This window comes from Prionailurus bengalensis, chromosome C2, assembly GCF_016509475.1.
Source record: "Prionailurus bengalensis isolate Pbe53 chromosome C2, Fcat_Pben_1.1_paternal_pri, whole genome shotgun sequence".
In the NCBI taxonomy this organism is placed as follows: domain Eukaryota; kingdom Metazoa; phylum Chordata; class Mammalia; order Carnivora; family Felidae; genus Prionailurus; species Prionailurus bengalensis.
In genome coordinates, this window is record NC_057350.1 from 60,319,941 (window position 1) to 60,332,868 (window position 12,928).

General features: G+C 39.8%; 1 protein-coding gene across 2 annotated transcripts in view; it reads left to right on the plus strand.

The window, feature by feature from the left end:
* Positions 1-12,928, plus strand: part of SIDT1 (SID1 transmembrane family member 1) — a 112,791-nt gene that overhangs the window by 46,240 nt on the left and 53,623 nt on the right. For both annotated transcript variants that reach the window (XM_043594199.1, XM_043594200.1), the window contains exons 4-7: positions 5,749-5,794; positions 9,791-9,892; positions 10,738-10,821; positions 12,306-12,393. In XM_043594199.1, the coding sequence (XP_043450134.1) occupies positions 5,749-5,794; positions 9,791-9,892; positions 10,738-10,821; positions 12,306-12,393 (320 nt within the window). The remainder of the gene's footprint in view (positions 1-5,748; positions 5,795-9,790; positions 9,893-10,737; positions 10,822-12,305; positions 12,394-12,928) is intronic.

Below are 12,928 nucleotides of genomic sequence, written 5' to 3' on the forward strand. Positions count from 1 at the left end.
TTCTAAGGCAGTTTATAAAGAAGTCGATAGCCAGTAGAGTTGCTGATAGGAATCGGATATTTACCTTGGTCTTCTGTGCAGCTCTTGACAATGTGTGCCCATAGCAATGGATGGACAGATGGAGGAGTGAATGGTTAGAAGGATGGAGGAGTAGTCACAGCATTTTTTCCAAGTCCCTCCATTAATTTTGGTGTAGAAAAAAGTGACATGGTAATTTCAAGAGCAAAAAACTCTCACTCCCACCCTCCCCCCAAAAAAGACAGAAAAAGTTTCTCTGATAGACAAAATCCGCCCAGATCAACTAAGTCAGAGTTTCTAGGAGGGAGGTTTGAGCATTCGTATATATAATTTTAAAGTTCCCCTGGTGATTCTAATGTGTAGCCAGAGTTAAGAACCACTACCTTTAAGCAATTTCTAAATATGGTGCTTACATTTAATGATTTTAATACTTAACTATTTATGATATTAAACAATGTGGGAATTCACGGTGATACGTTTGAAGGAGGTTGTCGCACATTACTTGAACAGAGTACAGTTTGAACTTCAGAGAAGCATCGCATTTACTGATTGGTTCTGTGTCTTCGACCTGTGACTGTCATCTGGTGGCAGTGTACTTGAATTCTAGGGCTGGTTTTCCTGTGAGGCTAATTAGACCCTTTGGAGAACTGAATTCTGTGAAACTGAAATCATAAGGTCACAGGTCTGCGCAAGTGTTAATGAATGATATGCATGCTGCTAGAACTGCAAATCTGTTCCTCCGTGTTGTTTTCTGCTTCCACCTCTTATCATGTGATGACCTCAGCAACCAGACATTCAGAGCATTTCAAACTGTATGGTTACTAGGGTTTTTATGAGAATAAGATAAGTCTGAGAAGAGATGGTTACTGAAATATGTATGTCTCTTTCTCCTTGGCTCTGGTTTGTCCCACACCAACTTTGCTGGTGACTCAGAAATCCAGAGGATGATGATAACAAGCAGGAGCTGGGGACTGTGGTGAGATCTGAAGTCTAGGTGTTGGGAGAGATGCTGAAAAATCAACTCAAAAATTCCCAACATGGCAGTTTCTGTTGCAAGTTTTTGAGTGGCACACTAGAAGGTATATGAACCATGTTTCAGGATTTTTTTCTAGAAGCATATATTTTAACAATGAAAGGACCTTTTGAAATTGAATCCACTCACCTCATTTTTACAGATGAGCAAACTGGTGCCCAGAGAGGTTAAGTGACTAATCCAAACACACAGCTAGGAAAGGATAAAATCAGGACTAGATGCTACTTCTGACTCCCAGCTCTGAGCAATTGCCACTATAATATGCTATTTCTACTTTGTGTTTAAAGCTGTCCTCCCACTGTTTATGTTGCCCTAAATATATTTCTCAATTCCATGAAGCATTTATTTCAATTGAGTCTTAAAAATAAAATTCTGTCTTAAAGCATTACTCCCTGCCATCCAACTATCCCTCACTCATGTTGCAGACAGGGAGGAGCAGGAGGCTGTTGGAGCAGGCAGGCACCTGATCATGGGCTGGGCAGAGCTCAGAAGGAGCGTGAAGAAATTCTGGCAGTTGTCTAAGTCAGAATGGTTGCGTGGAGGATTTGAAGGGGACGAAACTGGATGCAGAAAATTGAAGGAGGATGCAGCAGGCAAGATAATAATGAGATGAATGGAAGAATTTAGAGGTGACATTGACAAAACTTGATGGGGTATGAGGAGTAAGGGAAATGGGAGAGTCAAGGGTGGCCTGCTACCCCATAAAAGGTCACTAAGGGAAAATGAGAATGTTGAGGAAGGAAGGAAGAGAGGATAAGTTCACTCTGGGACATGTTGAACGTGACGTACAGATGCTTGGCAGGGTGTTGGATACACAGCAGCATGATGCTCAGAAGTAAGGTCTGGCTTACAGAGAGCATCCTGAGTAGAAGTGCTTCAAGGAGGCAGGTCCACGGTGCCTGAAGTGGAATAAGAGGAGACAGGGTGGAGACACGGGTAGCAGTACCCAATCCTTGATTTTGAGATCTTCTATGCTTAACCAGGGAGTTTGGACTTCACCTTTCAGGTTACAGGAGCCACTAAAGGATTTCAAGCAACGGAATAAGATAAACAAATTTGATTTTTAGAGATGAATTTAGTAGTCACGTGGAAGATGAACTGGAGAGAGGAGAGGGCAGAGACATATAGACAAATGAAAAGTTATTTGAGTAGAGAAGAATAAACAATGATTAGGGACTGAATGTGTTATAGCAGCAATAAAGTTGTCAGGGAGAAAAGGGGTTAAGTAATATACATAAGGATAATTCACAAATTCAAAAAATACATGTGGCAGAATAAAAAATATATAGTCCTATATGAGTACCTGCAGCCTTTGACCCTCCTCCAGTCTTCTAATCAAGGATTTGAGTCTGTGTTGAGAGAGTTTTGAGTGAGATAGTTCAGCTACCAAGCTGTGAAAAGTGGTAGATTTTTTTGAGAAAATAGGTAAGTGAAGAGGCTTTTAGACCATTTGGTCATGTGTCACACTAGGTAATCACCCTTAAGTATTTGAGGGTAGACCACAGTAATGATTTCCGTTACTTTTCCAATTGTTTTCTTTTTTTTTTTTTTTTTAATTTTTTTTTTCAACGTTTATTTATTTTTGGGACAGAGAGAGACAGAGCATGAACGGGGGAGGGGCAGAGAGAGAGGGAGACACAGAATCAGAAACAGGCTCCAGGCTCTGAGCCATCAGCCCAGAGCCCGACGCGGGGCTCGAACTCACGGACCGCGAGATCGTGACCTGGCTGAAGTCGGACGCTTAACCGACTGCGCCACCCAGGCGCCCCTCCAATTGTTTTCTTAGTGAATGCTATATTGGGCAAAGATAGTGCTTCAAGTGGGTCAGGTGCATCCAGGTTACATTTACACTAAGAGTAAGACTTGGTGATGAATCAAATGTGGAAGTCAATAAAAAGGGAGTCCAAGATGACTCCAGCAATGATGTCAGAAGTCTGGTGAGGTTTCCTACCAAAGAGACCTAGTGGCTCAGGAACAGGGAAATTAACAGCACATTCCATTTTGATTACGTGCAGTTTGAATGTTTGAGGGATAGCCATGTGCAGAAGCCCAGCAGATAATTACTCCTCCATGACTGGAGTTCACGTGATAGCCCTGGGCTGGACATGGAAACCCAAGATTCACTGACATTTGTATGGATTTTGTGGCAACTGAATATACATTTAATATATAGTAATTAAATATAATGTTTACTATTATATTAATGACAAAGTATTAAATATAATATGTAATATATAATATTTAATTGCCATTATATATTGTATAGATATATAATGTACGTGGCTAAGGAAAATGAGAAGGTCAAGAATGGGACTGTGGGGAACGTACTTATGTAAGGGGTCGTCTGAGAAACAGAACTATCACAAGAAGCTGAGTAGGCATAGCCAAATGTGTGAGAGAAAACCCAAGGAAAGCAGGTGTCACATAGCCCAAGGGAGGAAAGTTTCAAGGCAGAGGGAGTGGTCGTCAGAGTCAAATGTCACAGAGAGGTAAAGAAAGTTAAGGACGAAGTCACTGGCTTTAGCAATTAGGAGGCGACTTACCCTCAGCAAAGGCAACTTCAGGGGGATGGTGGGAAAAGAATCCTGATGGCAGTGGGGAGAGGAAAAAACAAATGAGGGATGAGAGCGGAATACTATTTTAAGAAGCTAGTTTGTGAAGGAGAGGGAGAATATAAATGACATCAAAGGAGCAAAATATAGGAAAAAGGGAGGCATTTTGTTGGGGCGTTTTTGTTTACTATTTATTTTGAAAGTGGTTGAGATTTTAGTATATTTATAAACCAAGAGTGTATAAAATTTATAGGACTGTTGAACTTTGTAGAAGCAGAGTCCCAGAGGAGGGAAGAAAGGATAGGATATAGCACATCCATTCAGAGTTTGTACTTCTACTTAGACCAGAGCGATGAGGTGGAGGGTTACACATGACCAGAAGGTGGGTGGAAGGGTTGGGGTGAGCGAAGGGAGTTCATAACAGATGGCAGTAAGGAGATAACAGGGAATGATATTCTGAAGTCCATAGTCCAAATGAATAATAGGGCATAATTTCCTTCAACAAACAAAGTGGGGGTTTTGCACGCCCACTGGGCTCTGTGCCAGGGGCTGGCTATCCTAAGATGAAGAAGATGTCGTGTATCTCACAGTCCTCTCTGGTACCCACCTCAAAAACTACTTAGCTTTTGTCCCTGCCTGTCTTCCCACCTACCCTTTCTTCCAAACCCCCTTTCTTTTTTCTTCTTGTGTTTTTTTCTTCTTCTCTTGTATGTATCTCTCCTCTCTCTTCTACCTTCTCCATGGGCCTCTCTCTTCCTCTTCTTTTCCTGCCTCCCTTATTTGCACACCCACCTCTCTTGACACCATCTGGTCTCTTTCTCTTCCCTCCTCCCTTAAACTAACCAAAACAGGGGAACAAAGTCAGCTTTTAGTTTTTATTTATCAAATAAACCTTTGTTTCCTGTGTTGAATTTTTTAAACAAATAAGTTGAAATGTTTATACCTCTTTCTCTAGAGGTATATGAGAGTCTCAGTTAGCTTTGTTCTGTTGGTTAACGACTCTTGGTTAATTCAACCTCCCCCAGCCTCTGACAGGGCCCATGGGGAAGGAAGCAAAATGTTTCATCTGCAACAGACACGATGTTTATTTTATACACACTGTTGACTCTATGAGAAAGAGAGGACTTAAATGTGATAGTCTTAAAGAAAACAATGTTTTGGAAGTTTGTATGTGATTATACTGGTAAAGAAAACATAAAGGACAAGGGGAAAAAATCATATCAATGCCCACACTTTCAGAGTATAAAAAAGAAATTCCTGGCCAAAGAATACTGGTTGCATCTGGAAATCTCATGCTGTCTGTTGCTAGCCAAGAAAATCAGTGTCGTTTTCCTTCCCCTGACCTGGCAACGAACAGAATTGAAGGCCCCATGTTGCCCTGGCAATAGCAGATGACACAACACTACCCAGCCACGCACGGCACCAGGGTCCTGACTCTGGTTGTGGAATCTCAGGATCAAACACACAACTAGATTTGGCTTCGTTAGCTGACTTAGAGCCACAAGTTTTCCACTGTGCTTCAGCAGAATGAATCCTTGACACTGATATATCTGTTGAGAGTAAATACATACACATTGCACCCATTGTTAAATTCTGAGCCCAGTCTGCCAACAGCCTAAAATCGTTGGTCGTTAAATTTAGAAACAGTGCTCAAGTTTTATGACTTCTAAACAACACCTCCAATTATAAACCTCTTGTTAAATGTCTTGACATGTCCTTTATAAAGGAATCTTTAATAAGGTTTTAAAAACTGTTTTACTTTTTGAAAAGGAAAACTAGCAGTGGGGAGAAAGACTTGTTAGAGAGCACCAAGGGATGAAGCTGGGAAGGGCCCCAGAAGAAGTTCAGGCTCAGGTTCCCCAAAATTCAGGCCAAACAAAGTAATTATTTCCATAGGCATGACATCATGGGTATATAGAGACATAAAATTGATCCCTCCCCAGTTTGATCATTCTTGAGAGTTGAAACCAAGTCCCCATGCAGTTTATTTGGTCAGTTTGACAGAACTAGAATTCCTTTCACAAAGAGTAAGGCTCTCCTTGCATCTAGTTTAGGGTGGTTTTCTTTTACATAATATTTTTTGCTTGCTAACTTAGCTTTTCTCTCACTTTTCCCCCTTTTCTTTCTCCCACTTACATTTCTCAGGACAAATGTTGCCTTTCACTTCACTGCCAGCCCCTCTCAACCTCAGGTAAGTGAAGCATTTCAAGGTTATCATGATTCTACCTACTGACATTACCCAACAAACCCATGGTAATAGGCAGAGTCAGCATGTGGCATTGCCCTTGACCTTTCACAATTTGAGATATATTTGTATTTTTGGAATGTCGTTCATATTACTGGGACTTTAGACACAACATTCGATCTTATCCCCTTAACTGGTGTGAAATGAGAGGCATGACATTTGTTTGCAGATGTTCCTTGGCTCAACTGTTAGCAAACTGTGCATCTATTATGCACCAAGGACAGTACTAGACTGAACTAGGTGCTGAGGATATGATATGAAGAAGATGGAGATATAACTCCTGCCCTTATGAACCTTATTATCAAAATGGGGAGGGACAGGGAGTGGAAGGCCAAACACAAAACAGGTACACAAATAATTAATCAACTGAGAAATACAATTAATCAACTGAGAAATACAATAAAAATGGCCAAACACAAAACAGGTACACACAAAACATACAAAAAAGGCCAAACACAAAACAGGTACACAAATAATTAATCAACTGAGAAATACAATTAATCAACTGAGAAATACAATAAAAATGGGACATACTTCAATTTCTAGAGTGTTATGGTATAATAGTTTCCCCTGTCATAAAGAGAGAACAGGAATGCTGACATTAGAAGAATTAGATATGTGTGTTGTGCTCTCCATTAAACCATAATCATAAGCAGAATAAATACATGAAAAAAATACATGAAAACTTTAAGCTGCTTTTCCATGGACACTTCTAGCTACCTTTTTATTTTTTCACAGCCTCTGAAAGAGTTAAGTCTATGCAATAGCAGGCTTATCACAGATTTATTTAATGTCCCGATATTTATTGTAAATCTTCTGTAGGCTGTAATACAGCTTAGGTCATAAGTCGCTACTTAATTTTTGCATTGAATGTATTAAAACTGGAATTGACACAATATATGGATACTGTTTAAATCTATTACAAGCACTTATGTGTTGGTAAATATTTAACAACCAGTTCCCAGAGAGAAACCCTGATTTGTAGCATTTGCCCATTTCTGTGGTGTAAATACCTCCATTATGGCCAATCATAAGCTGCCAACATGATGCCCTTGAATACAGAGTTGGGATGAGATGTGCACAATCAGCCCCCCAAACCTGTGTGGGCCAACTCCCATGCATCTTTTAAGACTTCAATTTCCCATCAGTGAAGGCCTCCACAGTGCATATATACTGCCACCCAGTGACAAAAGAGGACTACAGGCCCACATGAATTGCCCTCAACATTTATTGGCCACTTAATTCATGAAATATGTGAAAGCACTAGTTGCTAGGTGCAATGGGAGATATCTGAAAAGAGAGGAAAAACTTACATCCCAACCACACAAAGAGTATAGTGTAATAGTGCTGTACGGAGATATACTAAATATGGTAACTAACTGAATGCTGAAATGCACTCTCAGTTTGTAGAAAATCAGTGATGAGGGGAGCCTGGGTGGCTCAGTGGGTTAAGCGTCCAACTTTGGCTCTGGTCATGATCTCATGATTCACGAGTTTGAGCCCCACATTGGGCTCTGTGCTGACAACTCAGAGCCTGGAGCCTGTTTCAGATTCTGTATCTCCTTCTCTGTCTGTCCCTCCCCCACTCGCTCTCCGTCTCTCTGTCTCAAAAATAAATCAACATTAAAAATTTTTTTAAAAAAGAAAATCAGTGAGGATTATATATTATAGCTTTCTCTCATTTTAAAAAAGGTATGTAAATATGAAATTCTAAGTAGTTTTTTTTTTAATTTTTTTTCAACGTTTATTTATTTTTGGGACAGAGAGAGAGACAGAGCATGAATGGGGGAGGGGCAGAGAGAGAGGGAGACACAGAATCGGAAACAGGCTCCAGGCTCTGAGCCATCAGCCCAGAGCCTGACGCAGGGCTTGAACTCACAGACCGCGAGATCGTGACCTGGCTGAAGTCGGACCCTTAACCAACTGCGCCACCCAGGCGCCCCTGAAATTCTAAGTAGTTTTATATAAACCTCAAACTAGAGTAAAACATACTTAAACTAAAAAACAAAATAGAAATTATTTGATATTTATGAAAGTTTTACTTTACTATTAACTGTTCCCATTTTGACCTAGATTTTATATCCCCTTCAACTGTAGGAAAGATTTTCTATTTATATAAAACCATCCAAATGACTGCACATTCTCACAGAACCTTGATTATCAGATAGAAGCAGGTTACAGAAACTGGGTGGGTAATGAAGACCCAAGATGGTGATTTGTGGCCTAAATTCCAGCCATTGCTTTGGGTACTTGTCATTTGCTTCTTTCTGATTGAAGTAGATTCTCAAGGCAAGGGTCAAAAGTATTTATTTGGGGTTTATGGTAATTTAGAGATAAAAGAAGACTGATAATATTTTGGCAAAAAGAGAAAGCTTCAGTAGATGTCTGATTTTTGCACAAAACCAATTCCTATAATAAAAAGAAATAGATATGATACTCATTATTGCTAACAGTAATCATAGCAATGCTCTTAGGTTACAAAGTTTGGCTTCCCTAGGAACCAAGAACACCTCTTGGGAATTCCAGACCATTCGCCTTTGGATAGACCTCTGTCTTACATGTATTGAATCAGGGTCCAAGATGAAAGGTCAAAATGAAGTGGGTTCTTAGAAGTGTTGCCATCTGTGACAAGGTGTGAACAGACTTCCAAACAGCAATGTTAATGACATTCCTTAATCTTGAGGTTATTTTTTTTCCCCATCAGAAGCCTTTGGATTATTGAAAAATATTCTATTTTTATTCTCTGATTCTCAGAATAAGGTTAGTAAAGAGGATGTTAGAATTCAAAATTAAGTTTTTACATGTTTTGCCTCTCCTTTAAACTGATAGATTTGTGGCGCCTGGGTGGCTCAGTCGGTTGAGCCTCCAACTTTGGCTCAGGTCATGATCTCAAGGTTCCTAAGTTTGAGCCCCACATCAGGTTCTGTGCTGTCAACACAAAGCCTGCTTCGGATCCTTTGCCCCCCACCCCCACCCCAGCTCTACTTCCCGCCCCTCAGCTCTCTCTTTTCTTCTTCTCTCTCAAAAACAAATAAACATTAAAAAAAAAAAAAAACAACCTGATAGATTTATTAGAGTCCTAGGATATTGGGCTTGTTTTAGTTGGTATCCTCAAAATCTTAATCAGATATTTAATGTTAAGCTTCTCAACCAGCTACCACATTTATAATTATTGACAAAAGTCCCCTTTCTTCATTTATTAGCAATATGTTTAAAACTCAACGTTAATAAACGGTGGATTCATAATCTAATCTAGGTAAATGGTATAACTTCTGATTTCCTGATTCTTATGATATCTGATAAATACTTTTAAAGAATATCTCAGCCTGCTCAAAATTGTGAACATATTTCAGGGGAATAGATGTAGTGCTTGATCTTTGAATGGAAATATTGTCTCTCTATATTCCAGCCAGGAAACAGATTCTTTAGCAAGAAGTCTAGGGGCCCAGTGGGCCTGGTAGTAATTCTCGCCTATAGGAAGGTGGTTAAGAATCTTGAAGAACCACTTATCTGCTTTTCAAAGTGGAATTTCCTATTTCAAAATGATCCCATGGAAGTAAATCTTGGCTCAGATTACATCTTGAATATCCCTAGTTCAAAGGGTTGGAGGGATTTTCTTAAGCAGAAACTGGAATGAAGTATACCCAAGTTTAGTTAGGAAAGAAATGCTAGCAAATGAAATGACATTGTCTGAAATGGCTACCTTGTTTTGTTCACTGCTTATCCCTAATAATCTGGCACAGAGCCCAGAGCCCTGCACAGAGCAGTTGCTCAATATGTATGAGATGAATGGCTGATGGAATGAATGGAGATTTACATCTGAACTTTGTGCCTTGTACTAGAAAGGAAACAATCCTATTCATGTAAATCTAGTTTTGAGTTCATATCTGTAAACATTACTTAGTATTAACAAATCATGTCTTTCTTTTTTCTTATTCTCAGTATTTTCTATACAAATTTCCTGATGATGTGGACTCAGTTATTATTAAAGTCAGGTCTGAAATGGCTTATCCATGTTCTGTTGTCTCAGTCCAGAATATCATGGTGAGTCTTAATAAATTGTCAGTTTTTCAATATGGAGCATTATGTTGTCACAGGGTAAATGAAAGAGAAGGGTGGGGACTATGTTGTCCTCTTACTATGTATCTCCTGCAAAACTGTTAAATAATAAAAACAGTATCTTGTGCACACAAGTGGATTGTCTGTTTGGAGACACTGATTTGGGGAGATAGAGAATAGTTGACTCCTCACCAAAATAAGCAATGGAAAGAAGGGAGGGAGGATTATGACAAAGAATAAGGAAGACCAAATTGTGGGCTGCACAAGAAATATCGAAACCTATCATTTATTCTGTTTTAAAAGTCTTACTCTAGGGGCGCCTGGGTGGCGCGGTCGGTTAAGCGTCCGACTTCAGCCAGGTCACGATCTCGCGGTCCGTGAGTTCGAGCCCCGCGTCGGGCTCTGGGCTGATGGCTCAGAGCCTGGAGCCTGTTTCCGATTCTGTGTCTCCCTCTCTCTCTGCCCCTCCCCCGTTCATGCTCTGTCTCTCTCTGTCCCAAAAATAAATAAACGTTGGAAAAAAAAAAAAGTCTTACTCTAACAATGGGCCCTTTTCTGCCTCAAATGTGTTAATAAAAAATGGGAAAGGTGTTATATACTTGAAGACCATCTTTTCAGTTCTTTTTGATATAAAGTGACCTTTAGAGGACTTTAGAAGGCAAGGCACTAAGCTTTAGGAGGACTGTTTCATGACTTTCCTCAGAGAAAACTTTTCATGCTTTCTGGCTTAGTAAGGAACCCCTTGCTCTGTGATCCTCTGGGTAGAATGTGTGTTGTGTGTAGTATGGCTTTAGTGATGCTTTCCTTTTTATCCTTCATGCATGTTGTAGTGCCCAGTATATGATCTCGACCACAATGTGGAATTTAATGGTGTCTATCAGTCCATGACCAAGAAAGCTGCCATTACACTGCAGGTGAGACATCACTTTGGTGGTCACTATTGTCAAAGACAATGCACAGTTTATAGTCAGGTTACCTGCTGGACGAGCATTCAAAACGTATTGTCATTCACTGTGTCCTTGGATCTCTTTCCTTTATGATTGGCTTTAAAACAAGGATTCCTATTCCTGAAATCAAAGACCAGGCCATGGTGGACAATAGTGCTCTGCCAGGGGCCCCATTACCTTATAGGGGGTCTTGGGAACCCATAATGCAGTGGGACATATAACTGACAGATTGCTTGGAGAGGTAAGGTGAGATGCCAGTGTACTTATTGGGAGATGCCGATTTAGTGTAAAGTTTATCTGATCCATTTAAAGCAATTAAACATATTCTAATACTCTGTATACCTGTAACAGTATCCAAAAAAGGACTTCAACTCTGGACAGAATGGATAGGTTCAAAGGAATATGGACCTCATGGGTACGGCCATTTGCCCTTTTGTTATTTGTAATTAAATTATTTCAATGGTAATTTTATAGCAAAAATGATTTTCAAAAAGATTCTGTCCCTGCCTTTAAGGTGGTATTTACTTAAGGTACCTACCACTTCATCTGTTCTCCAAAGTAAGGTGATACTGTCTACTAAAGGACAAAGAACGAGGGCTTCTGGGTGGCTCAGTCGATTAAGCTTCCAACTCTTGGCATTGGCTCTGGTCATGATCTCTCAGTTTGGGGGATCAAGCCCTGCATTAGGCTCCACGCCATCAATGTGGAGCCTGCGTGGGATTCCCTCTCTCTCCCTCTCTGCTCCTCCTTTGCTCACACTCTTGCTCTTTCAAAATAAATAAGTAAACATTAAAAAAAAAAAGAACAAAAAATGAGGATTTAGCTATCAAATGTAAAAACTTCTCTTAGGCTTTGATTTCCTAGTGCCTCAGTTTTGATAATCCCACATCTCTGCTCCTGTTCACTGGTGAATAAGGAGACTGGGACACAGAGAAGCACACTTAGAGAAAGTCAAAGCCAAGACTATAACCCAGGTCTCACTTTTGCATCCCTAACCTAAATTATTTAACTGTGACTGTTGACTGTTAGGAAAGTCATGTATCATTGGATTTTCAAATAATAAAACCTGAACATAGTGAACCCAAAACAGACTAAAAATAAAGTATGTTAATTTTAAACATATAAAGTACAAGTATTATTATTAAACATAGGCTGTTGACATATTTTTTTACATGGGGCCTATTACAGTTCTAAGCACATAAGTGGGTACAAAATACATTGAGATTAGAATAGTGTACCTGTTTAATTTTTTGGATTTAACAATTATTTTATTGTGGCTAAACTCTGGAGTAGATGATAGGTATCTGAAAGTTCTTTCTAAGAAACTAGGGGCAGGGGTGAATTTTACTTTTCTTCTCTTTCATCTCTTTCTGCTCCCACCCCCACCACCATGGACTTTCTCCCCTCTTGCTATCCTTTCTTGCTATCATAAGTTGTTATGTCTTATGCAGAAGAAGGATTTTCCAGGCGAGCAGTTCTTCGTGGTATTTGTGATAAAGCCTGAAGATTATGCCTGTGGAGGATCTTTCTTTATCCAGGGTAAGAGATAGTGAGGAATGTTTGCGACTTAGAAAAACCTAATGAAATGGAAGAGAAGGGAAGCCAAAAGCTCCCATGGCCCCTTACTACCATCTCTAATTCTCATTGGGAATCATCAGCAGTAACTTGCAAGGCAGTCTGAGAGATCTTTGGAAAAAAAAAAAAACATAGGGAAGAAAATGATAAATCTAAAAGGATTACTGATACTACAAAATGTCATTTAGTGCACTACACCTTTTCAAAGTCTTGGGCTCTATCAGACCATGTGAGGTATATTCACTCAGTTTGCCTTTTACTCAACAAATATTTGCTGTTGTGAAATAATGATTTTATGTAGCATATCAAGGTCCACTGTCTAAGACTGGTTTGGTAGCCAGCAGTAATGGAGCCATTTGTGTTAATCAGTAGTCCTCATTTCCACAAGGACATACAAGGAAAATTCAGAGTTCTCAATTTCAGTTGCCAAAATTATACCTTGCAAGATAGTAAGAAAGCAAAGCAGGACCATTTATCCCAATGACAGGGACTGTGTGTA